At 40.6% G+C, this 27505-nt stretch overlaps 3 protein-coding genes and 1 long non-coding RNA gene across 4 annotated transcripts; 1 reads left to right on the top strand and 3 right to left on the bottom strand.

The window, feature by feature from the left end:
* Positions 1 to 8932: 8932 nt before the first annotated feature.
* On the bottom strand, positions 8933 to 10092 carry LOC114434628 (trace amine-associated receptor 13c-like). The gene is made up of 2 exons (XM_028403948.1): positions 9923 to 10092; positions 8933 to 9734 (listed from the first exon to the last, which is right to left on the bottom strand). Exons 1-2 carry the CDS (start codon positions 10090 to 10092, stop codon positions 8933 to 8935), a joined length of 972 nt encoding a protein of 323 aa, XP_028259749.1.
* A 5730-nt stretch (positions 10093 to 15822) lies between these two features.
* LOC114435149 (cornifelin homolog B-like) lies at positions 15823 to 17041 on the top strand. The gene is made up of 4 exons (XM_028404733.1): positions 15823 to 15864; positions 16121 to 16221; positions 16308 to 16495; positions 16566 to 17041. The coding sequence occupies exons 2-4, from the start codon at positions 16155 to 16157 to the stop codon at positions 16770 to 16772; spliced, it is 462 nt and encodes a 153-aa protein (XP_028260534.1). The 5' UTR covers positions 15823 to 15864; positions 16121 to 16154; the 3' UTR covers positions 16773 to 17041.
* A 1575-nt stretch (positions 17042 to 18616) lies between these two features.
* On the bottom strand, positions 18617 to 20191 carry LOC114435151 (uncharacterized). Its single transcript, XR_003670546.1, has 3 exons — positions 20109 to 20191; positions 18992 to 19074; positions 18617 to 18706 (listed from the first exon to the last, which is right to left on the bottom strand). It is a non-coding gene; the product is annotated as an uncharacterized LOC114435151 (long non-coding RNA).
* Positions 20192 to 22813: 2622 nt separating this feature from the next.
* On the bottom strand, positions 22814 to 27052 carry ttc4 (tetratricopeptide repeat domain 4). The gene is made up of 10 exons (XM_028404732.1): positions 26851 to 27052; positions 26594 to 26711; positions 26347 to 26508; positions 26185 to 26262; positions 25972 to 26096; positions 25799 to 25885; positions 25399 to 25640; positions 24383 to 24464; positions 23317 to 23399; positions 22814 to 23104 (listed from the first exon to the last, which is right to left on the bottom strand). The coding sequence occupies exons 1-10, from the start codon at positions 26947 to 26949 to the stop codon at positions 23011 to 23013; spliced, it is 1170 nt and encodes a 389-aa protein (XP_028260533.1). The 5' UTR covers positions 26950 to 27052; the 3' UTR covers positions 22814 to 23010.
* Positions 27053 to 27505: the final 453 nt, after the last annotated feature.

The raw sequence follows: 27505 nt of genomic DNA, 5'->3' as shown, positions 1-27505 counted from the left end.
AACTGCATACAGTGATATGTGCTCCAGTGAAACCAGCAGCACTGTGGTGATTCAAACAGGTAGAGAGCCATTATCAATCAATAATTTCCTGTACAGATAATTGATGAATGGCGATAATGTGTGATAATTCACATCTAGGTTCCCAATTTTTTTTGTTTTTGTTATTAGTTTTTTATTTTATTTATATAAAACACATACAATAGAGATATCTCAATTATAATCATACAAAACAACGTTTAAGAATCTTTTAGCTCTATAAATTATTCATTCTGTCTCTACTGTTTTTGTTAATTATCACCTGCTCCAACAGGTACTATAGAGGTTTTGAGACTCTAAGGATGTCATGTAACTTTGTGACTAACTCTTTTTTTCACCAGAGCCCTGCCAGCCAACTGGCCTGAATGTCACTGGGTCATGTAACAACAACACAGTGGTGTTGAATTGGTCAGAGGCTAAAGGAGCATTAGTCTACGTGGTGACAGCCAGCGGACACCTAGGATACGTTACATCTTTCCAAACCAGTGACAAGAAAGTAGCGGCTGATCTGCCCTGTGGACAGCTGTACACCTTTACTGTGTTAGCTCAAGATGACCGATGTGACAGTGCTGTGAGCCTGCCTAAAAAATACAAGACAGGTAAACTGTCACTTTTCTGTCTCATATATAACGGCATGTAATAACATGGTGATTCAACAGTTCATATTCTCTCTAGGTCCCTGCATTCCTGAGCATGTGCAGAGCTACACGCACTGTGAGAACAATCTGGGTTCGGTCAGCTGGGCGATGAGCGCTGAAGCAGAATCATACATGGCCTTTGCAATGGGACAAGATGGCCACATCCATGAGTGTGCCACAAACACCACCACCTGCACCTGGAATGACTTGCACTGCGGTGACCTGTACACCATTCACATCATCGCCTTGGACTACAAGTGCAGCAGCTTACCGAGCAATAGCACTTCAATACGGATGGGTAAAGATACTGTTAAAGCATTCAAACTAGAAATTTATGTGGACATCAAGGACATTCTTTATTTTCTAACATAAGATCAAATACAAAACATACATCTAATCTTTTGTCTTCTCTTGTTTAGCACCATGTATACCACGGAACATGACTTCATCTCTAAACTGCTCTACAAAGGTAGATATTCGCATTTATAGCAGTGGCAGTATGCTGTGTAATATACTGCCACTGCTATATAACTAAAGTGGTTGAATGTGACCTTTCTTAGGTGGGATCATTGGCCTGGAGTACCAGTGAAACTGCAAAGTATTACGTTGTAACTGCAGAGAACAACAGTGGCCACAAAGTGCAGCTCAGCACCAACGACACCTGGACATTCATCTCCGAGTTTCAGTGCGGTCAGGAGTACTTCCTGTCTGTTCAGGCTGCAGACTCTGTGTGTACGAGCCTCCCCAGTCAGCCTTCACAGCTGATGTCAGGTATGTTTAAGGATTCCAAACACTAGACATCATTTAAGTGCACTCTTTGTCTAATCTATTTTCTGTACATCTCCCAGAGCCCTGTCCGCCCACCGGAGTCACCAGCTTCATGAACTGCATCTCCAACATTGCTGTGGTGGCGTGGACAGCCTCGGTTGGTGCCGAGTTTTACACCGCCACAGTGACGCAGGACAACGGCCAATCGAAAAGCTGTTGGTCTGACAATGAACAATGTAGCATGCCTAATGTCCAGTGTGGACAGAACTACACAGTGACTGTTGTCGCCTCAAACAAGAAGTGTGACTCTGATCCCAGTGCAGCCACCACACTGCAATCAGGTGAGAATTCATAAGTTTTGTTATATTACAATTATGTTACTGTTTTGATAATGACCTATTTTAATCTCCTTTTCCTCATTTATTTTTTTATCCAGTACCTTGTGTTCCAACTGATGTGGCAGTGAAGATGAATTGCTCTGTGAATCAGGCTGTTGTGTCCTGGAGTGCCAGTGCCGGGGCTCTGTCTTATGACGTGATGGCTCTGAGCACAGAGGGAGCCGTGTCCTCCTGTGAAACTACAGATGTGAAGTGCACTTTGACCAACCTGACCTGCGGACAATCATATCTTGTCCAGGTGGTGGCACGGGATGACATCTGCTCCAGCTTGCCGAGCCCAGCCATAACTTTCTACTCAGGTAGAACAACTATATGAATCTTCTTCGGATGTTTATATCTGAATATGCACATTTTTAACATGTTAACGTCTATGTTTCAGTACCCTGCACACCCAACACTGGCTCAGTGTTCTTGGACTGCTTCACCAACTCTGCTCTCTTGGACTGGTCCTATGCTGAAGGCGCCTCTGAATACACTGCAACAGCCAAGTCCTCTAGCGGCCATGTTTCCACCTGCACCTCCAACTTCACCAACTGTGAGCTGCAGGGCCTGCAGTGTGGCCAGATATATAATGTAACCACAGTGGCCTCAAATGGTCAATGCAACAGCCCCCCCAGCGCGACATTACAAGTGGAGTCAGGTAAGCATGAAAAAGCACTCCCTTAAGTAGTAAGATTAAAATAAGATTAAAAAGTTATTTTAAAAAGTTTAAAAAAGCAGGTCAGAAATGATTTAGGTTGCTATTCTCCATACTTTCTGTCTGACCATGCAATTGTTAGATCTAACAATACTTCCACATTATGATCTCTTCCATCCACCAGTGCCATGTCCTCCTAGCCAAGTTGTGCCTGTACTGGACTGTGCAACTAACACAGCACAGGTGAAATGGCAGGCCAGCATGGGGGCTGAGTTCTACATCGTCCAAGCCTTTGGCATGCAAGAACATGAAACCGGCTGCGAGACACACTCACAGTCCTGCAGGCTCCCAAAACTCCTCTGTGGCTTCACCTATAACATCAGTGTGATTGCCGTTAACAGCGTGTGCAATGTGTCACAGAGCGACGTGACACAGCTCCAAGCAGGTAAGGACAGGGAATACTTGGATGCCATGATGTCTGTAGTAGTGCTGCTACTCCTGAGGTGATTCTTTACTATGCCTGTTTATTACATCTAATTGTTAATGCAATACTCATGTTTCTCTCTGTGTGCTTCTGCAGTTCCTTGTGTGCCTGAGCTTGTGGAGGGATGGGTTGAATGCGAGTCTGGTGCTGTCAACGTCTCCTGGGAGCCAAGCAAAGGGGCATTATTGTACACCACAGTCGCCCAGGGCAGTGGCGGCTATGCTTCAACACGCAACAGCACTGACACAGCTTGCCAGTTCAATGACCTGCTGTGTGGCCTTAACTACTCAATTACTGTCAGTGCCTCAGATAACACATGCAGCAGTGCTGGGAGCTCTGTTGTGAAGATCAGCACAGGTAGATTCAACATCAAAGTAACGTGCAACCCTTAAACATATTTTATGTGTGAGCTTACCTTTATTCATAATTGTCTGTGTGTAGTGCCGTGTGTACCACAGAAGGTGACAGCCAAGATGATCTGCAGCAATAACACAGGTGTGGTGTCATGGGAAGAAGGGGAGGGGGTGTCCTCCTACAAGGTGCAGGCTGTTGGTCCGGATGGTCACAACGCTGAGTGTTACAGCACTAAAAACAGCTGTCAGCTACCTAACATGCATTGTGGCCAGCTTTATAACCTGACAGTGACAGCTCGGGATGGACGCTGTGATACCATCCACACCCATCTCAACCTGCAGTCAGGTAAATATTGACCATCAGTGTTTTCTATTCTGTTCATGAGGACGGTATGTTTAAAATGTGTGATTTAAAGTTTAATCAGCAATTCCAGAGTTCACTAGGTGACGCGCTGTTAGGAAACTTAAGGCTGCAAGGAAGGAGGAGAGGCATTGTTGATTTATACATATTACCAATTTTCTAATTATTCAAAGCTGAATAAAAATCTGCAAGGTTTCCTTGAAGTTACTGCTAAAGAGTGAAAAAGATAATCTGTGTATCTGCATTCCTCTCTAGACGTTAGAGTTCGTGCATGTGTTTTCTTGCTAAAAAGAATCCAAATGTGTCCTTAAATGTCATTAAACAACACTACCCTAACAGACAAACCCTTACTTTGTATTGTTTTCTCTTTCTCAGTACCTTGTAGGCCAACTAGTGTCAAAGCTGCTCTACAGTGCCAGTCAAACTCTGCAGCAGTGACATGGGAGGGAGCCAGTGGAGCGCTCTCCTACGTTGCTGTGGGTGTAGCAGCTGATGGAAGTCACCAGGCTGAGTGTAACAATACTATGACCTACTGCAACCTGGGCAGTCTGCAATGTGGACAGACCTACAACGTGAGCGTTTTCAGTCAGGATGAATCTTGTTCCAGCCTGGCGAGTGACAAGGCTTATGTGCGGACAGGTATTGGAATCTTACTGAACAGGTTTACTGGTTTTGTTTCTTCTTGAGAAGAGGGTGGAGTTGTATGTTCTCCTAGGCAGTTCAAATGTATGTATTATTTTTATCCTACAGCACCTTGTCCTCCACCCAATGTGGCTGCTAGTGCACAATGTAACGACCGTGCAATGGTTGTGTCCTGGTCACCTAACCCTTACGTCTACTACTCCCATGTGGCGGTTGTGAGCAACACTGGGGCGAGACACTACTGTAACTCCAGTGGCACTAACTGCACTATTAGTAACCTACCATGTGGACAGACGTACAACATTACTGCGCTGTCTGTGAGAGACGGCTGTGAGAGCAAACCGAGCCCTGTGGTGGAGACATCTTCAGGTACACTATTTCTGATCACTGCTAACCATCCAACCTTCTCCTGTAGCAGAAGACCTCTTTCTTTTACTTCAATGTGGATTTCCTCTCTAGCTGTAGACTTACTGTCTTTTTTTTTACCCTCAACAGCCCCATGTGTACCTGCCAATGCCAGAGGTCGCCTGGACTGTGTATCAAACTCTGCCTGGGTGATGTGGGACATTGCAACGGGAGCAACAAGCTACTTCGTACTCGCCAAAGCGGCCAACGGTCACACCTCCAACTGCACTTCCACCTCCTCTACTTGTAACGTCCCAGATTTGAAATGCGGGACACTCTACACCTTCCATGTAACTGCCATCAACAAGCACTGCCGCAGCAATTGCAGCAACACCTTCGAAATTGAGACAGGTATTCAACGAGAATTACTGCTGTCTACACTCAACATAATTTTACCTCTAAGACCTCAAGTCCATCCGTTGACAGCTTTTTCAAATGCATTTTCTCATCTGTTTGTTTTGTTGACATCCTGTCTTTTAGGTCCTTGCGCTCTAAGATCCATCAATGCAACAACATACTGCCACAGTAACACCATCCTGGTGGAATGGGAGGTGACGCTGGACACACCCCTCTACCTGGTGACCGCTGAGGCTGACAACCAAGAACTCCTTTCTTGTAACAGCAGCTCCAATTCATGTATACTCCAGGATGTCCGATGTGGCATGCACTATAGCATCATAGTATCAGCTTCTTCTAACAAGTGCAGCAGCCTAAGGAGCCCTCCAAAGAAGATTAAAACAGGTATTCTTTAGCTTACCAGTGTAGTCCAATTGAATGAACTGAGAAAAATACTTAAGGTTTTATGTATCTTCTTTAGCACCCTGCATCCCCACCAATGTAACAGTGGTGCCATCATGCAAGACAAATGGCGTTTCTGTGGTGTGGGCACCTTCCCCTGTGGCCACCTCATACCAGCTGACAGCCACAGGACGAGATGGACACGTCGCAACCTGCTACAGTGCTGTGAGCAACTGCTCCTTGGCTGAGCTTCATTGTGGCCAGCCATACAGCTTAAACCTCACTGCCAGCGGAGACTACTGCACCAGCCAACCCAGCATTTCATCCTTCAGAACAGGTACAGACAGTGATAACCACTTCATGTATCATCTATATATTAGTTTAATTAATAATGATAAACCATTGACAATAACAACAAAACTATTAGGGTTTTTCTGTAAATAAATATCAGTAAATCACAGACTTTTCCCTGACATGTTTCCGTCTGTCTCTTCCCATTCAGTGCCCTGCCCACCCTCTCAACTTACAGTGGATTATACCTGTGAGAGCAGCACTGCCGTCCTGTCTTGGAATGCCAGCGAGGGTGCTGTGAAGTATTTTAGCCGTATGCAATCTATGAATGGAGACGCAATCTACTGTGACAGCCTCAATACCTCCTGCACCTTCACAAATCTGAAGTGTGGTGATATCTACAATTTCTCAGCTCTAGCCTCTGACAGTGTCTGCAACAGCTCATTTAGCGCACCGAAGCAGGGAGGAGCAGGTAATTAATATCTAACCACACTCAGACCAGTTAACTGAGAGCAGTTTGTTAAAAGCGATTTATGTTTCTGCTTAGTGTCCAGTGTCACTGGTTAAATATGTCTTTCCTCCTCAGCTCCATGTGCTCCGACTCGTCTGAGAGTCCGTACGCAGAGGATTGAACAAATGCACTGGGCCATGATATCATGGGACAAAGTTGCTTGTCCTGATGTTGAGTACTTGGTGGAAATAACCGGTCAAATCAATAACAACCCAGAAAACCTGATGATGCTCTCTTCCTGCTGGCTATCCAGGCCGTACTTTGAGTTGCCAATACCTTGTAGCACAGCCTATAACATCACGGTACGCTCCAGAAATGCAGCTGGGGTCAGCAAGCCATCCAGTGTCCTCACTGGTATCTCAGGTAATCAAGCTACATTTTTTTTACTCCTGTCAATGTAGGATCATAGTTTACTGTAACACAAAGTCCTGCATCTCTATAGAAACTGCACATTGCAATCATTATGGCTAGGAGTAGAGATATATAACACAGTTCCAAGGTTATTTATTTGAAACGAAGAATAAAAAAAATAAAAAATAAAATGACTTGTTTCTTCCTCAGCCCCCTGTGCGCCACAGAACGTGGTGTACACTGGTAACACACAGTCTGCTGTGCTGTACTGGAATGCATCTGTGTTGGCCACAAGCTACACTGTCTACAACGAATCTGGAGGAACCCGTACAATACTTTGCACCACCACGCAGCTTTCCTGTCAGCTGACCAACTTCAATCGTAGTTCCACTAAAGTGACAGCTAGCAATTCTGCTGGAGAGAGCAACCCTAGCCAAAATATTACAGGTCAGAGACCCTGTGTATAAATGCTCTTGCAATGTTGTTGCAAGTCTCTATTATACATTTTCTTTATGTAAAAATACTAAATCATAAGTTGTGGCCTTGCAAGTTGTTATACAAACAGTAGAAGTACATATATATATATACAAATATATTTATTTAAGTATTTTACTGCAAGAAAACAACCACATTAACTGCTACTGTCTTGAAAATCCAGTTTCTGATCAACACTTCTCTCCTGTTTTTTCAGGCCCAATAGGAGCTCGCAGAAGAAGAGATCTGTGGGCAACTCAGGTCTATGCTGTTTTAGAAGAAGGCAAGTCCTGTGCTGCTTTAAAATTGTGTTAGATGTGACGAAACAACTGTTTTCATTTCTTTCCGTGTTTCTCTCAGATCTTGTCCCAGAAGTCCCACAATTGCTGTCATTAAGAGTAAGCGGAGGTTCCTTGTATGTGAAATGGACGACGGTAAAGGATGCAACAGGGTACACGGTTGTCATCGAGGAAGAACAGACGGGTGAGCACACCGGCCAGCCACCGAGAGTGAGAAGCGTTGAAGGTGACTCGTACGTAGAGACTGATCTCAAACCCCAGACCACCTACTGCGTCAGGGTGGCAGCCAAAAACGCCATCAACCAAAGCAACTACTCCTGGTCACAGTGCAGAAACACTGGTGCCTCCAAATAAAACACACACTCACTCACATAGACGCTGGACTAAAGAGACAAGTATAAATAACATAATAAATAGGAGGATGATTGTCAATAAAGGGTAATCACAACTACAAAACCATAACATAATTCTTCTGTTTTTGGGACAATATGATCAAACCTGACAAGAACGTATAGATTTAAATGCTTATGAATCTATGTTAGTAATAGGTTGTATACATTTTACATAATTGTGGCTGGTATCATAGCAGCATGTGGCCTTATAGCTGTCTGAAGTTATATTTATCAGAAATTGTTATATTTTTGAGATTAGGTTATTAGATTCTCTGGATGATTATTAACTAATAAACAGATAATTTATCAAGCAATATTTTTAAAAACCATGCAGTATATGTTTTTTTTCCCCTTTTGATGTACTATATGAATTCTCATTATGTGAACACTAACAAATCTTTTTTAAACTATCCCACAAATGACAACATTAAAACACACATCTGTATAAACACCAGTGTTGAAAATGTTGCTTTTTTAAAAACAGTGTGTGTGTGTGTGCAGTACAGGAAATACCCCAGTTATGTAAGCTTTGACATATTTACAAAAATGAGTGGCTAAAGCTCTTTTTTTTCCCACAAGATCTTAACGGTGCTGATGCCTGTTTATGTCTGGTTGTCACACTTAGGCTTCGAAAAAAAATGACAATGGTGTGTGTTTGTCAAGACTGTCTTTCTAAAACCAGTGAGTATCATAAGGTTTTGCTTATCTTATGCAATATAGTCTAATAATAATAATTTGCTTTATCGTGGGTCTGATATGTTGTATCTTAAAACAAAATATAAGGGTTAAATTTTAAAAAACTAAACCCTTTTGGGGGTTTTAGGGGCTGCAGTGACCTGGAAATGAATGCTGTATCAACGATATGATCTAAACATTTACACTCATATAATCATTATTAAATAGTAAAAAAAAAAAAATCAAGGCAAGACATTAAATTATCACATGTGAAGGGGGATCATTTAGTTTTACCAATAGAAAAACATTGTTGAATGTACACAAATTTAGCTGTGGACATAAATCAAAGATATGTAAAATCATGTAGCTCTTTACAGCATTAATTCAAACAAATTGAGAACAGACAATCTAAACCTCGAATTAGACTTAATAATATTAAAAGGTATTAAATGATGATTGTGACACTTTCCTGCTCAGCTCTACATTAACCTGGTGTCGCAGGAGCCTTGCTGCAGTATCTGAAGACTGATGATGTGTTTCACAGCTTTTCTGAACCAGGGGTAGAAAAAGGCATAGATGAGAGGATTAAAACTGGAGTTACAGTAGAACAGCCAGATTTGAGCTGATAACCTGTCAGCCGGGGTGTCCTGTAATGTAAGAGCCAGGCCATAATACGGACAGAGGCAGAGTATGAACATGAGAATGACAACGCCCAGAGTCCTGGCTGCTCTCATGTCTGATCTCTTAATAACAGTTTTTGACTTGACAGCTGTAACCTGGGACCGCTGGACTCGTCCCTGTGACACAGCCACCACAAACACTTGCAAGTAAAGAACAACAATGACAGTAACAGGGAAGAGAAAGGTGACAATCATGTCTACTGCACCTGAAATTAAGCTTATGACTGCAGTGCATTTATGGTAGCAGGAATCGGCAATGTGTGTTTGTTCCAGCTGGTCCTTCATAATGAGACAATTGTACAAAAGAGAACAGAGCCAGCACAGACACAGACACACCATAACTCTGTTGGATGTTATCATGGTTGAGTAGCGCAAAGGATGACAAATGGCCACGTAGCGATCCACTGAGATCAGCACCATGTTCCCGACAGAGGCGGAGGTAAGGGTGAAGGTCAACAAGTAGGAAAGAGCACACATGAGCTTACCTAGAAACCAGCAGGAGTGCAGTGCAATGATGGCGGCTGGCATCACGAAAAGGCCTACGAGCAAGTCAGACACAGCCAGGGAGAGGATGAGGAGGTTTGTGGGTGTGTGAAGCTGCCTGGACAGAAAAATTAGAACGATTACTGACAATGTCTTTATGTGCAAATAGATGGAGACAAATCAAGAACCAACATGTCATAAAACGTTTACAATTCTACATAAATATAGCAGTATGATTGCAGCTCAAATTAAACTAAAGCTTTAGCCACACTATCAACAGTCGGAGTTAAACGAAAGTATCTGTGCCTGAAGTGAGAGATGGAGATGACAACCAACAAGTTGAGCATGACAGTGAGCACAGCGATGCAGTACAACAGTGCTTCAACAAGCAGTTCTTTGGGAGTAACAGGCATTGACCTGCAGGTGGCATTTAGGGAAGGAAAGCAGAGGTAATCTTCCTCTAGCACCTCCAACATCTTTACAGACAGTGAGGGGTGTGAAGGGTCCAGCCGCCCTCTGACTGACTGACTGTTTACAGCGCGAGATATTTATTATTTTTTTCCCTCTCACTCAGCACACACACATCAACGACCTCCTCCTCGTACTCTGCAACATTTACAGCATCATTTCATCATTCACTCACTCATTTCCCTACTGCACTCTCTCTCTCTACCCCCCCAGCCCCCCCATGACCTTGGCATTGTGTGTTTGTGTGTGTGTGTAATCTGATCATAGTGTTTTTGTAGCATTACGCAAATACAACCTCAGATGAACAATATTTCATTCTCAAAAATGAAGCCAAAGACAAAACATGTGTGCACACTGTGGTCCCTCTTACTGCTTTCATAGGATTGAATTAGTTGAGCTGCTGCAGCAGGTATCGCTGATGCTCAGTCATTGATGAATTGATCATCAGTAGGTGCACAGACTTCTATAAAAACAGACATTTTAGCAGTTTGCTACGCTGCTGCATTCAGGTGTGCTTGCTTAATACTAAGACCCACTATAATTAGATGATTTTGTATTACGTCTTTACACAAGAACCATATAAGGGGGGTACTAACTGTTGTTTATCAGTCTGTGCAGGTTAGACAAAAACAAAACAATTACTGCTGAAGCATACATCATTGTAAAGGTGACTGTAAAGTAGGGATGTCCCGATCCGATCACATGATCGGAAATCGGGCCCGATTACGTGATTTCAGACTCGATCGGAATCGGACATTACCTCCCGATCAGGACTCGGATATTTTTTTAGGGCTGTCAAAGTTAACGCCTTCTGTGCAGGGTGGCTCTGTGTCTTGTAGTGCAGGGGTATGACAGCTGCTTTTGGTGCGACAGGTCCTGGTTCGAGACCTCGATGTGCTGCGTGTGTGAAATCTCCCAGTGTGGCGGCACACACACACACAGGCCTGTCGCTAAACAATAAATCAATTAATTGCACGATAACTTTAAATGGGCTATAAGTTTTTCGGCCGCGATAAATTACATTTGCACGCTCGTTTGTTTCTCTCTCCCTCTCTCTCTCCCTCTCGCTACCAAAGAGGCTGGATGACAAAAGGCGTCACTCGGTGCGTCGTAGCGTATAAAGTGTGCAAAGTCCGGCCGTCAGATTTAATATGTCCCGCGGCTTCTGTCTTAAAATGTGTCAAATCAACAGGTAGTTCTTATTTTTTTAACTCATTGTGTGACGTTTACGGGATGTTCTGAGCAGACCACGGTCAGCTCGCTGTCTGCGTCGCCACGCTGCGTCACAGCGCTGCAGGGCTTGGACGCTGGTTACAGCAACACAGAGAGCTGTGAAGCTGCACAACACCGGTTCAACACTTCGACACAATTCACCACAAGACTAAACATGCTTATGAATAACGTGCCATCAGAGAGAGTCCGCGTTGTACGAGTGAAGTTCTCTGCCTTCTTACTGGCGGCACTCGCGGCAGCGCCACCCAGTCTAGTTCTCTTGCCCAGTCCTCTTGTGCCATCTCTGCTATTTTATGTGTTTCTGTCTACATGGTGGCGTTTTTAAAATTCGCTGATGCGCATACACACACGCAAACGCGTGCGCACACAAACACATGTGCGCACAGGTGAGCCCACTCCCAGCAGCAGGTAGAGTGCGTGTTGTTTGGCTCTGTTGCTCATGACGTGCTAGTTGGTTTGACTTAACTCCATTGACTATGCTCAGATAAGCCATGGTAATAGGCCTACCACTACTCATAATAATAATATTAATATCATTAATAATAACAATAATAATAATAGTGTTGATGATTGGGGGCCTTTCCAGTGTTAAATGTTCTTTAGAAATCGTGACAGGCCTACACACACACACACACACAGGTTTTGCCGCAATGAGTGCCTTTATAGAAAGTATCGGATCGGGACTCGGTATCGGCAGATACTCAAAATCAAATGACTCAGACTCGGACTCGAGGGCAAAAAAACCTGATCGGGACATCCCTACTGTAAAGGTTGTAGTCTGTGGAGAGAGCTCATAAACACATGTAGGGCTTCACAATCTGGTATTTAAGTTCAACATGATTAAATACCCTAAGATAAATCCTGCTCTGCCTATAAGATTTAATGTGCACCTTTAATATGACTTATTTATATGGTTAAGAATCAGGACGTGAAAAAAACATATATCCAATTTGGGTGGACTGGGTCCTCAAGTTATTGATCAGCTATTTAACTCGCAAAATGTTCTTCAGGGAATCAGACAACTGATTTTTAACGTGCCTTTGTACTTCTTCATAATTTCAGCCTTGTTTTGATCAAACTTTCCATCTTGTATTACATCATGTGTTCATGCACAGGGGACTGTACGGTGTGCCATGTTTTCCTCACACCTTTGATTGGAGCAATGCCCGAGTGGTTTGAGACATGACTGTTTATCAATAAGGTGTGAACAGGCTGTGCTGCAACCTGGCCCTAATTTGTACCATAATGACTTGTTTTTGTGTTTATGATGCTGTGTGTGGTGCAATACTTAAATAACTGAATGTACATGACGATAAACTTAAACAAAAAATCAAAATCTAAAATCTGATGGTGATTAAAGATAAAAAAAATCAAGTTTCCATCACAACACAGGGAAGAGAGCAACAATAAGAAAATAGGATCAATCAAAAATATTTGCTGCTTGTTGCCAATTTCTACCAGCAAATAGTATTTTTTAGTAACAGCCCAAAATAATGTAATATAAATAAAATGAAAATCTTACATAGTGACAACATGGTGTGCAGGACGCTCAGCTGCAGGACAGATGAAGATTTCAAGCCATCCAAACACAGGTGAGGTGATCAGAAAAGTCTTCATCACCTGAAACACACAAAGGGCTCATTCAATATCTGGAAACTTCATTTAACGCATGACTTAAGTCAGACTTTAAGTTTAATGACCTCAATAAACCAAAGGCCAAAGCAGCTTCTACACACAGACAGCTCAGTGTCACAGTATTTATAGAAATATATTCACACTGGCAATAAGGTACTGAAGTTATATCAAACACTCAACATAACGATACACTTTTTAATCAGGCCTGGACAGGGCAGCTACATTTACATTAATGCAGGGGTCATGTTAGCATTAGCGTGGCTAGCAAGGTGTTTCTCGGACTGCACATCTCAGAGGACCTGGGCTGGACTGGACACCACCCACATCATTCAGAAAGGCCCGGCAGCGTCTCTTTTCCCTGAGAACTCCCTCCACCTCTGCTGAAAAACTTCTATCACTGACCTACGGATGTACGGCGTGGTGTTCCAGCTGCAGCGGGCCATCGGCTCCCCACCCCACGCCCACAGCAGATCTACTTCAGCCGGTGCTGTGCCAAAAAGTGATCGTCTGCCAAAAACTGATTCCCGTCGCGCCCTTAAAGCTGCATGGAGTTTGGCTGTTCGGTGTCATCCACAATGTTGCAGCGCACACATACTCGTACCTTCATGTCTACAGTCATAGCTTCTTTAAACTGCGTTTTCCACCTGCCACAAAGTGATTAAAGCCCCTACAGACTGCCTGAGTGGTTATTTCTGCCTCAAAACTACTTGATTTCATTATTGTCTGTAATATTTAACAGATTATCGTCCAACCAGCCCATCGGCGCTTGTTAAAACACATTTAAAGGGCTAATACACCTCAGAAACTGAATGTTCCACCTGCCAAAAAGTGACCAAGGCCTCTACAGAGTTCCTGAGTGGTTATTTCTGATGAACACACAGTCTCTCTCTCTCTCTCTCTCTCTCTCACACACACACACACACTCGCCAATTGTGACAGCTGAATGCCCTTTAATACCAGACAGCTTCAGTCTACAAAGTGACATGTCTCTGTCAGACATTGACACAGCTAACTAGTTGCCTCAAACGCTGATAGCTGAAAGCTGATAGATAGAATGAAATGTACTCACTCAACCTAACAAACAGCAACATAAAAAATTCTAAAACAGATATTTATTTACTTTAAGCTGCAGGCTCATCAACCAGTAAATACATCATCTGAATCACGGCACTGGTGGAGCTCAGAGACCAGCTTCACAGAGAGAAAAAGTCCAGAAGAGAGAGACAGAGACAGCACACATGCTCATTGAGACTCACTTTGACTGGGGTCCTCTTGCTTTTGTCATTAGCCTGCTGCTACAAATGAGCACAAGAGAGGACATGGCTGAAGGCAGTAAGTACTGGCTCAGTGATGATTTCTCAGCATTGTCAAACACAGCCTGATGGGATAAAACAACACACAGTGCAACAGATTTGCTGAACAGCCATGTCTTGAGTAATACACACTTTCTCAACTGACCAGCATGGGCAATGGTATGTAGTGTTAAGTGAAGAACTTGATCCCAGCCAGTCAATCCTCAAGACACCCTCAGTTCAACACTCCTTAACCACGCTATATGCTTTGTACACTTATAGTACCACCTTGTAGCCAACAGAGGGCAGAAATGAACCAAGAAAAACAACAAATAGTGACATGTATCTGTCCAGGATGGAACAGTGTTACTTTTTTTATAAATATGGTCCAAGATAATCATATGACTGAGTGTACATATATTAAAATAACACCAAGAGAAAGACATTATAGAATCTGCACTATTCCTGCTTTGTGAAACCCTGAGTCCCACCCAAAAAACAAACAAACAATCATAGAAACATCCCTTTATGACAGCTCCCTTCCATGACAAAAAGAATTTGAATTATACTTAGTGTTATAAATATGCATTGGCTGCCCTCTACAGGTTAAACCCAGCAACTGCACCTGAATTTCCTCCCAAAACATGAGGTGGGGCTGGTGGTGATTTGAAAGCTGTGACGTGGAAGCGTACGTCAGTGTTGTAACAGCATCAACCTCATGAACTGAACTGTAATCCAGACACCATCAGGCAGGTGTCGTTTGCATGTACCTGTCGCTGCTTTGACACTCATCAGGTTTTTGAACAGAGGTCATGTTTTTGTAGCACTGATGCACAAACCAGTTTTGTGCTTATCAGACTTTACACACAGGTCACTCAACTGATAACCCCACCTACAGTTGATGGATGGCAAGCTTGTTGGTGTCATCAGAGGCCAAGTTAGTAAAAACACAATCATCTCTGAGCTGGAAACAGCATGTTAATCAGTCTAAAAAAAAGTTAATCAAATCTAAATTTTAGGTCCCTTAACAAAGTGAGGGACAAGCTCCACAGGACGCCATATTTGACACCTTCACAGCAGCTTTTAAAAAACTTTGCATGGTCTTCTTGTTGTGAAAACAAATGTTGAGTAACTAGAGCATCTTTCAACGACAATCACAGTGAGGTAGGAGCTCAAAGCTTCTAGGAATCCTTAGCACTTCCAACTCAATGAATTTAATGAATGATATCAAATGTATTTCTCTGCACTTTAATAACATGAGGTGGCCTGATCGTCATCCAGCTGGAGGAAAGATGACAGTGGTTAACTGGTGATGAAGTACTGATGCTGATCCTGCATTTAAAAACTCAGAGAAAGGCTACGTTTGTTTACAGAATGTTTTACATGCACAATACTTTTGTCTAAAATCATTTTGAAATGTATTTAGATAATTACAAGGACAATGGAAACCCTACTCTTAGTGTTCACTTTCAATTTCCCTTTCTCTGTGACTTTTTAATCAGGTTTTGCTGCATTGTTTGCACTTTTGTTCTTCCCTGACAAGATAACGCTCCTGTCTGAACACATATCCTCTCATTCATCCACTGTCACAGGTGCCAAGCAGGTGTCCCGCCAAAGCAGGTAAGATGTTCTGAGTCTCAGTGTAGCGTACTGGACACACTCTAACTTATACTAAGTTATTTACTCTAAGTATTTTAGTTTTTATGCTTTTTGTTGTTGTTTTTTGTACCAAAAGCCACAAATTGCCATAATTTTAATAATTAAAAAGTAACAGTATTTTTACATTATTTTGTAAAATAGTGAAAATCAATCAATTCAATACAAATGGTATATTATTGAAATTCTGTGTCATATGTAATTTTTGCTAATTTGACAGGGTCCGCTCTGAATCAACTCAAATTCAACCATCAATGGCAAAAAAAGCAACAGAAGACTGGGACGGCGGTCTCTTCGACTGCTTTGAGGATACAAAAACTTGTAAGAACTGACAGATCAGCATTTCTTGGTGTGTGATCTTTGAATTTATTTAGTTTGCTTCACCTTTCTGCTGTATCTCTTTTCAGGCTGCTATGGCTTCTGGTGCTGCCCCTGCATGGCCTGCACCGTTTCAAACAGATTTGGAGAGTGTTACTGTCTCCCTCTGTGTGACATATGCAGCCCGGCTGCATTTGTATCCTGTGGAGTTCCTCTGTTCGCTCCTCCTGTAACCCTCGGTCTGAGAGCTGCCATACGCAACAAATACAACATCAAGGTACAAACGTACGATCATCTAAACTGATTAGGTTTAAAGTGAAGCCGTGTTTAACTGATGTTCTGTGCAGGGTTCGGTCTGCAAGGACATACTGGCTTCCTGTTTCTGCATGTGGTGCACCTGGTGTCAGATGCATCGTGAGTTGAGACATCAAAAGAAAGAACCCACTGTCATCAACGTACAGACGAATACTACTGTCAACATGCAGCCTGCTCCAGTGATGATGATGATGCAGCAAGCGCCTCCGGCTGTGACCCAACAAGTCGTCATACATTAATGCTGAGATCTGTGCCTGCAGTTTGTTTTCTGAGATTCTTTTCATAGTTTATTAGTAGATCATAAAAATTACATGTAATGAGAATTTCCCTTTGAAGTCTAAATGTATGTCGAAGGGTTTTTGAGACAAATAAAACAACCAGTAGTCTTACTGTCACATGAATAAATGCATGTAAAATGTGCCGGCTGGTGCAGGATTTAACAAAAACACTACAGACAAGCAGCAGCAGGAAATAAATCTGTCTCCTGGATGACAGTCTAAACTTGTGCTGATATCGTCATTAGTCCCTTGTAGTGTGGTTTGCTTTAATGTTTTTTTTTTTTGTATTTTATATTCTTTCTTGGATGTTAAGAACAAACTGTGATGTTAAATTAAATATAATCAGGTGTGTATAAGGCATATTTATTACAATTCATGTTTTCAATAAAAATGATTAAATCATGTTTCTGCTCTACCTGCTCTTTGTGAGTATGTGTAGTGAAGTTCGGGACTGACATAAAACAAGATTTTTACACTGCAAAGCTTCAACCTAACAAAAAACTAAACACATCGAGTGACGACAGAGAAGATATGATGATTAGTGTTTTTAGTTAAAGTATTGAAATATGCCTGGAAAATTTAATTTGTACCCAAAAATATTCTGTGGGATAATAATATACATATAATAAATCTCACTCATTACTGTCCATGCTAATGACAAGTCCTGAAGCAGGGGCACCAAAAACTGAAAGCAAAAACTTCATTTGATGTGACGAGAGCATCCTATGGTTGTGTGGAATGTGATGCTAGTAGCAGACTTGAGGAATTTTTTTTTACCCCAGCTTGAAAATCTGGTTTGCGTTAAACCGTGGGCAACATCCTAATTCCTTTTACTCATATAAAGACAGTCATCTGTCATCTGTAAAATATGTGAGATGTGATGCGTGTGCTGACAAAAAATGTTTTCACTTCCGTTTGTTGAGAAGGCTTCACAGTATGAGTTTATATATGAAGTCCAACAAATGATTGCAGATATGCAGATTCGATTGCTAACGAGCCATTTTTTCATTTCATGTCATTGTTTAATTCAACAAACATTTGAATTTATTGTCCAGTTATCGGCTTTATGTTTATAGTGTTTTATCTTTGTCAAAATTCATTAAAGGTTCCAAGAGTAAGAATCAGATAGGCCTTAGCCTGTGGCTAACTGCACTTAGCACACTGATGCTAGAGCATCAGTGCATGTAGGGAGTGCTGTCACGGTCCTATGTTAAACTATTTTAATTTGTTCACGAGGTGAAGGCATGAAGGAAGCCATCTATGTTAAGCTGGAAAAACCTTCCCGACCGGCAGTTTCATAGTCGTTAGCCAGTCGTTAGACACACCTGGCCCAGTCAGCCAGAACATCACAGGTAAGTATGGAAACATTTAGTGCTATTGTTTGTAAGTTTTACCCAGACCCACCCACATAGGTCTGTAACCACATATAAACCATGTTTCTCCACCAAACAGTTAGAACTGATGAAGCTGCTTGGATGAGCAGCGAAACGTCTTCTAGAAAAGTCCAGACGCCTTGCTTCAATCTTCTCTACTCTGACCTGGATGACTGAGAATCTTCATCAACATGTTAATTTGTTACATATGTTGTCCTGCAACTGAAAAACCAGCATATACACATTTTATTATTGATAGAATAATGACAATGAAGCCAAATGTTAGGAAGGCAGCAACATCTGTGGTGAAGACAGGGGTCTTCTGGACACTGACAGTATTATTTTCTTTTTTCAAACTATGTCAGCTCTTTATGAGTGAACAGAAGATTTGGTGCATTAAAAGTTTAACAGTCTCTTACTTTCACTAATTATTTTATTTTCTTTCCAGACAAAAACTGCTTCCAGAACGAGGAACCATTTACCAACACAATGAAGCTGGGAGATCCTGCCTTGATAAAAAACCTGTTGACAGATGACAGAAGACGGTGGACGAGGTGAAGGCATGAAGGAAGTCAGTATAAGGAAACGTTGACAAAAATAATTGTTCTTCCATCTATAGATTATATTTCAGGATGAAAGAGAAACAAGCGATTAGATTACAATATGTTGTTGTTGCTTGTTTGACGAGGAAATAAGTAACCTGAAACATGACAGCAGGAAAATACTGCTGAACGTCTGTGGCTTTCACTTTGACCATAACTAGGGCTTTGCTGGAAATCTAAATGTAACCAAAACAGTAGTTTGTACCTTTGATGCTGTAATGTGTTCAAAAGTGATGTCTCTGGATCAACTTGATAGAGTGTCTCAGTTTCCTCGTCTTCAAAGTACAGCTGCAAAAGACCGTAAAATGTTACTGTGTCTTTATTCGGTCATTGACTGGTTTTTGTTGTTGTTATGGCAACCGTTTGTACAGCTGTAGCATGGCCATTGACAGCCTGTATCATGTTAAAGAATTATTTTCCACTACGTGTAGGGCCCTATGATTTCCACGATCACAGAATTGTGGACGGAATTATCATAGACAGACACTCACTGATCTCAGCACACAGGGGCTGTCAATCATGTATTTCAGTGGTGATGTCTCTGGTCAGAATCAGAATAACTTTATTTATCCCTGAGGGGAAATTATTTAAGATTAAGATTTGTCCCACAGTGGGAAAATTACATTACTGCTACAGCACAGACACCAGAGAATTAAAAGTAGGGCAAAATAAAAATAAAAAATATACAGTAAAAAGTAAAACTATCAATAAATATACAAGAGAATTAAAATAAGAACATATAACATATTAACAGATATTGCAGATGAGGTGTGTAGGTGGGAAACTTGAGGGCAGCTCACAGGGACTAACTAACTTGTTTAAGTTCCTCTTGAAGAAGTTTAAAATGTTTGGTTGTTTTATAATAAGTCAACTAAAGTTTCATCACTTGCTGCTTGTTTTTGATGCACTACTGTAAGTTATCATGTTGAGGACACATGCTGTCACCTCAATAAATTTAAGTTAGTTTCTATTCAATTTAGTCATTTACATTAAAAAGAACAATGCTTCTGGTAGTAAAATAAAGTCAAAAATTGGGATTCTCAAAAACTAAACTGTGAAAAACTGATTTCCCCCAAATTAAAATGGAAAAAATGGAATTTGGGAAAAAATAAAACGGAATTTTGGAAAAAATAAAATGCCCTATATGTGGTATAAAAAAATGACTTTGACAGGGTTGACATCACTGTGGTATGTAATAAAGCAAACAGGTCACTCAAACAGTAACGTCAAGCTGACCAGTAATCAGTCACACAGTATTATGTTTACAGTCTATGGTGAATGAAGGTCCGACTGGGTGGCTCAGAGAAGCTCAGCGTACAAACCTGCAAGTTTTGTGGAAGGTATTTTCTGTCCGTGTCCCAAGGTGGAAGTTCAGAAAACATTACCGCCAGGTGGTCTGTAAAACTGAAAGACAAAAAACAAACAAACAAACAACATCACTTATTAGTACGGTTTCAGCTGCATGTTTGCTAAATAAATAACAGCACAGTGCCATCTGTTGGTTATATGTTGTTGTTGTTCATCTTAAGTTGTATTAAACTAAAACTAATCATGATCAGAAAATTATTACTACTATTCTAATCATGTTTGTTTTGCACGAAAAACCTGATAAATTGAAAAGAGGGGGGGTGACTATATCTACTGGTTTTCCTAAATGGTGTATATTTCCTTCTAAAAGATTCTTCTTTAAGTTTCACTTCAATCAACAAACACTTAATAGGGTCATTAGGTTAAACCACCAACAATCTAGAATGCATGATCATTTAGTGCCATGGCTGTGCAGTCAAAAAATGTGGTTATAATGGAAGTCTATGGGACAAAAATTTCCACCAACAACACGCAAGGGAGAAAAAATGAAAATCCAGTGCTGTGCAAAAACTAACAATGCATTAAAGTCAATGTTGTTACTGATGTTTGACATGACCAAGACTGTAATAAAAGTTAAAAAAAATCCAGTCCACATTCACCTTTTCTATTAAAAATGAGCCATTTTTTTCCCCATTTATCGGCACCACCCCTTGCTCATTTCACAGGGTCTGCTCGGAATCAACTCAAATTAAACCATCAATGGCAAAAAAAGCAACAGAAGACTGGGACGGCGGTCTCTTCGACTGAGGATATAAAAACTTTTAAGAACTGACAGATCAGCATTTCTTGGTGTGTGATCTTTGAATTTATTTTGTTTGCTTCACCTTTCTGCTGTATCTCTGTTGGATTTTCAGGCTGCTATGGCTTCTGGTGCTGCCCCTGCATGGCCTGCACTGTTTCAAACAGATTTGGAGAGTGTTACTGTCTCCCTCTGTGTGACATATGCAGCCCGGCTGCATTTGTAGCCTGTGGAGTTCCACTGTTCGCTCCTCCTATAACCCTCGGTCTGAGAGATGCCATATGCAACAAATACAACATCAAGGTACAACGTACGATCAGGTAAGATCATTAAGTTTAAAGTGAAGCCGTGTTTAACTGATGTTCTCTGCAGGGTTCGGTCTGTAAGGACATACTGGCTTCCTGTTTCTGCATGTGGTGCACCTGGTGTCAGATGCATCGTGAGTTGAGACATCAAAAGAAAGAACCCACTGTCGTCAACGTACAGACGAATACTACTGTCAACATGCAGCCTCCTCCGGTGATGATGATGATGCAGCAAGCGCCTCCGGCTGTGACCCAACAAGTCGTCATACATTAATGATGAGATCTGTGCCTGCAGTTTGTTTTCTGAGATTCTTTTCATAGTTTATTAGTAAATCATAAACACTATGTCTAATTACATGTAATAAGAATTTCCCTTTGAAGTCTAAATGTGAGTGTGTATCAGAATCAGAATCCCTTTATTTATCCCTGAGGGGAGATTTTTGTATGTATGTGGAAGGGTTTTTGAGACAAATAAAACAACCAGTAGTCTTACTGTCACATGAATAAATGCATGTAAAATGTGCCGGCTGGTGCAGGATTTAACAAAAAAACTACAGACAAGCAGCAGCAGGAAATAAATCTGTCTCCTGGATGACAGTCTAAACTTGTTGTAATATTGTCATCAGTCCCTTTGTTCTGTGCTCTGCTTTTTTTTTTGGATGTTAAGAACAAACTGTGACGTTAAATTAAATCTGATCAGGCGTGTATAAGGCATATTTATTACAATTCATGTATTCAATAAAAATGATTAAATCATGTTTCTGCTCTACCTGCTCTTTGTGAGTATGTGTAGTGAAGTTTGGGACTGACATAAAACAAGATTTTTACACTGCAAAGCTTCAACCTAACAAAAAACTACCGTAAACACATCGAGGGACGACAGAGAAGATATGATGATCTACACAAAATCCTTCAAAAATGTTTTTTTTCCCCACTTTTGTTATTAGTTAAAGTAAAAAAAATATTCTGTGGAACATTAATAAATCCCATAGTAATACTGTCCATGCTAATGACAAGTCCTGAAGCAGGGGCACCAAAAACTGAAAGCAAAAACTTCATTTGATGTGACGAGAGCATCCTACGGTTGTGTGGAATGTGATGCTAGTAGCAGACTTAAGGATTTATTTTTTTTTAACCTCAGCTTGAAAATCAGGTTTGTGTTTAATCGTGGGCAACATCCTAATCCCTTTTACTCATATAAACACATCATCTGTCATCTGTAAAATATGTGAGATGTGATGCGTGTGCTGACAAAAAATGTTTTCACTTCCGTTTGTTGAGAAGGCTTCACAGTATGAGTTTCTATATGAAGTCCAACAAATGATTGCAGATATGCAGATTCGATTGCTAACGAGCCATTTTTTCATTTCATGTCATTGTTTAATTCAACAAACATTTGAATTTATTGTCCAGTTATCGGCTTTATGTTTATAGTGTTTTATCTTTGTCAAAACTCATCAAAGGTTCCAAGAGTAAGAATCAGAAAGGCCTTAGCCTGTGGCTAACTGCACTTAGAACACTGTTGCTAGAGCATCAGTGCATGTAGGGAGTGCTGTCACGATCCTATGTCGCACTATTATAATTTATTATGTATGTTGTCCTGCAACTGAAGAACCAGCGTATACACATTTTATTATTTATAGAACAATGACAATGAAGCCGACTGTTAGGAAGGCAGCAACATCTGTGGTGCAGACAGGGGTCTTCTGGACACTGACAGTATTATTTTCTTTTTTCAAACTATGTCAGCTCTTTATGAGTGAACAGAAGATTTGGTGCATTAAAAGTTTAACAGTCTCTTACTTTTACTAATTACTTTATTTTCTTTCCAGACAAAAACTGCTTCCAGAACGAGGAACCATTTACCAACACAATGAAGCTGGGAGATCCTGCCTTTATAAAAAACCTGTTGACAGAAGACAGAAGATAGATTATATTTCAGGATGAAAGAGAAACAAGCGATTAGATTACAATATGTTGCTGTTGCTTAATTGACGAGGAAATAAGTAACCTGAAACATGACAGCAAGAAAATACTGCTGAACGTCTGTGGCTTTCACTTTCACCATAACTAGGGCTTTGCTGGAAATCTAAATGTAACCAAAACAGTAGTTTGTACCTTTGATGCTGTAATGTGTTCAAAAGTGATGTCTCTGGATCAACTTGATAGAGTGTCTCAGTTTCCTCGTCTTCAAAGTACAGCTGCAAAAGACCGCAAAAATGTTACTGTGTCTTTATTCGGTCATTGACTGGTTTTTGTTGTTGTTATGGCAACAGTTTGTACAGCTGTAGCATGGCCATTGACAGCCTGTATCATGTTAAAGAATTATTTTCCACTACGTGTAGGATCCTATGATTTCCGCGATCAGGGAATTGTGGACAGACAGACACTCACTGATCTCAGCACACAGGGTCTGTCAATCATGTATTTCAGTGGTGATGTCTCTGGTCAGAATCAGAATAACTTTATTTATCCCTGAGGGGAAATTATTTAAGATTAAGATTTGTCCCACAGTGGGAAAATTACATTACTGCTACAGCACAGACACCAGAGAATTAAAAGTAGGGCAAAATAAAAATAAAAAATATGCAGTAAAAAGTAAAACTATCAATAAAGATACAAGAGAATTAAAATAAGAACATATATATTAACAGATATTGCACAGATGAGGTGATTAGGTGGGAAACTTGAGGGCAGCTCACAGGGACTAACTAACTTGTTTAAGTTCCTCTTGAAGAAGTTTAAAATGTTTGGTTGTTTTATAATAAGTCAACTAAAGTTTCATCACTTGCTGCTTGTTTTTGATGCACTACTGTATGTTATCATGTTGAGGACACATGCTGTCACCTCAATAAATTTAAGTTAGTTTCTATTCAATTTAGTCATTTACATTAAAAAAAAACAATGCTTCTGGTAGTAAAATAAAGACAAAAATTGGGATTCCCAAAAACTATACTGTGACAAATTAAAACGGAAAAAACGGAGTTTGGGAAAAAATAAAACGGAATTTGGGAAAAAATAAAACGCCCTATACGTGGTATAAAAAATGACTTTGACAGGGTTGACATCACTGTGGTATGGATAAAGCAAACAGGTCACTCAAACCAGTCACACAGTATTATGTTTACAGTCTATGGTGAATGAAGGTCCGACTGGGTGGCTCAGAGAAGCTCAGCGTACAAACCTGCAAGTTTTGTGGAAGGTATTTTCTGTCCGTGTCCCAAGGTGGAAGTTCAGAAAACATTACCGCCAGGTGGTCTGTAAAACTGAAAGACAAAAAACAAACAATCAAACAACATCACTTATTAGTACGGTTTCAGCTGCATGTTTGCTAAATAAATAAATAAATAATAAATAAAAAAACAGCACAGTGCCATCTGTTGGTCATATGTTGTTGTTGTTCATTGTTCTTAAGTTGTTTTTGACTAAAACTAATCATGATCAGATAATTGTTACTACTATTGTAACCATAATGTTCATTTTTTTGCACGAAAAATCTGATACATTGAAAGGGGGGGTGACTATATCTACTGGTTTTCCTAAATGGTGTATATTTCCTTCTGAAAGATTCTTAAAGTTTCACTTCAATCAACAAACACTTAATAGGGTCATTAGGTTGTTAACTGTAAAAATAAATAAAAACAAATTTTACCTCCTACCAACACGTTAAACCATCAACAATCTAGAATGCATGATTATGTAGTGCCATGGCTGTGCAGTCAAAAAATGTGGTTATAATGGAAGTCTATGGGACAAAAATGTCCACAAACAACACGTAAGGGAGAAAAAATAAAAATCCAGTGCTGTGCAAAAACTAATAATGCATTAAAGTCAATGTTGTTACTAATGTTTGACATGACCCAGACTGTAATAAAGATTTTAAAAAATCCAGTCCACATTCACCCTTTCTATTAAAAATGAGCCATTTTTTTCCATTTATCTGCACCACCCCTTGTGAAATAGGTGATTTTCATTTTGATCAGAACTGAAGTTAATTAAAAGGTCTATGCAAAAAAATATGAAAAAAATATTTATCTGATATATTTTTAAAACCAAGTGTCTGATGTCAGAAATGGTGGCACATAAATTTCAAAAAAGACAAAAAAAATTACTACAGAAATGCAGAAAGATGCTAACGATGCATGATATTGAATTTTGTGTAATATTCAATATGCTAATATTTTTGTTGCCATAGGTTACCAGTTGTTCTCGCAGAAGGCTGAGATGAAATCACTCTGTTGATGCTCGGGGTAGAGGAAAAGAACTGGCCAGTGAAGAGACCCCTGCTCGTCCAGAAAGACCTGTGCCCCGGTGACCTCCTGGGAGCTGAGTCCGTCCAGGCTCAGCTGTGCTATTGCTGCCGAAGATCGTTCATCCTCACCATCACTGTCGGAACCGTGTTGATGTGGAGTCCCAGACTGGAGGAGCTTGATGCCTCGAGACTGCACGCAGAATGCAAAAATGTAATAGATAAACATTTAGAAGAAAAGATAGGACACACTGACAAGACATTATATACCGGTATATAAAACTGGTTTCAGGTCTAGGATTTTAAAATAGATACGTGCATGCAAAGTTCACAGATTAGTATGACACCGACCTTTATAGCAGCCAGAAGAGCTTCTTTCTCGCTCTGCAACTTTTTTCCTTTCACCTTTGCTTTCCGGGCGTCTCTCTCTGCTGCTCTCTATGACACCATAAACAGTGAAGTTTTTAATGCTACAGCGTTTCTTTGAAAACAAACACTCCATCAGACAATAAAGTAATATTAACTTTGTGTTTATCTGCTGCTGCTCTAATCTCCTGCAGCTTCTTGTCTGTAGGATGAGCCTTGAGCCCCTCATCACACCACTGGATGGCTTCTGAAAAGTTACGCAGCTCCACACAACACTGAGCACCTGCAGAGCAAGAAGGGATCCACACAGGTTTATATCACACTTCAGATTTTTTTTATTATTCAACTTTTTGTATTAAAAATCTACAAACCTCTGATCAAAGCTTTGAGGTGATCTGGCTTGATCTTCTTTGCAGCTGCAGCATCATGCAGTGCGGAGCGCATGTTACCTGAGTGAAAGAATTTACACACATGCAGACTTACAAACTATTCCTCTCACAGCATTTAAACATAAACAGTGTGAATATTATTACCGAGGTGGAAATGTGAAGCTGCCCGGTTGGTGAGGAGAACAGCACTGAGGTCCTGGTCCCCACAGTTCTTCTTCAAACCTGCTGTGTAGGACAGAATGGCCTTCTGGTAGTTCTTCTCTTTGAAATAAGCATTCCCCTCATCTTTCAGGCTCTTTGCTTGCTCTGAAGAGAATCCAAACATGTTTTCAGACACATTCAAAAACGGCTTCAACAGCGTGAGAGAGTGTATGGAGAGGGGTCCACGTACCCTCAGGAGGTCGGTCTTCATCGTGAACAATGGCCTGGAGACAAGCTAACTCTGGATATTCCTGTGGTTTAAACTCTTCAGGAGCTGTTTTCATGAACATTGGCACTTTATCAAACTCCTGCACAAAGACAAACCAGAGAGGCCGCTAATGTATCTCAAGCCACAAAGTTAGCTTACTAGCTAATCGCAACGATTCCATTAAAACATCTGAAATTATAGGTGAAAATAGTTTGCTAATAATTGTATGGCAGCGTTACCTTTTCCCAGTTGTTTTCACAGAAGGCATTTTTATATCTCTGAGTCTTGAATTTGTCCATAAACTCGTCCATACCGTCGTCGCTGTCACTCTGCGCCATCTTGATCAATATATACTTAGAAACGCTGTTTAGTTGTTAGCAAACACTACATAAACACAGAAATTTGGTTTGCTGTCAACTGGCCATGTTGTTAAACGTCGGTACCACGTGATAAAAGATCCGTGCGGGAACACTGTTCCGATACATTAGTTCCGCTGCTGTATAAACACGTACCATACTCTTTGGCAAATACAGCCTAAACACATTTTCAAATAATTGTACCGAACTCTTAGTGGTTTGGTATAATTCATATATTAATAAAATAATACAATAAAGGCACCTTACTGTAAACTTTGTCTAGGCCAGCCTTTGGAAAGCCCAAGCTTAAATTTAATTCTTACTCTTAAACTAAATAAAATCATGAATATTCTCATGTGTTTTGCTTTGAATGTAGAAATATAAATAATGGATATGCAACCTCAGTGTATCGGTACTTTCACTACAGAAAAACAATACTGTACAATTTATATTTTATTTATTACTGTTCTTTGATAGTTTTATTTTTATTTATTTATTTATTGTACTTTAATAATTCCAGAGGGAAATTGTTTAAGGC

Source organism: Parambassis ranga, chromosome 4, assembly GCF_900634625.1.
Source record: "Parambassis ranga chromosome 4, fParRan2.1, whole genome shotgun sequence".
NCBI lineage: Eukaryota > Metazoa > Chordata > Actinopteri > Ambassidae > Parambassis > Parambassis ranga.
The sequence above is the reverse complement of the archived record's forward strand: the minus strand, read 5'-3'. Positions and strand labels throughout refer to the sequence as shown.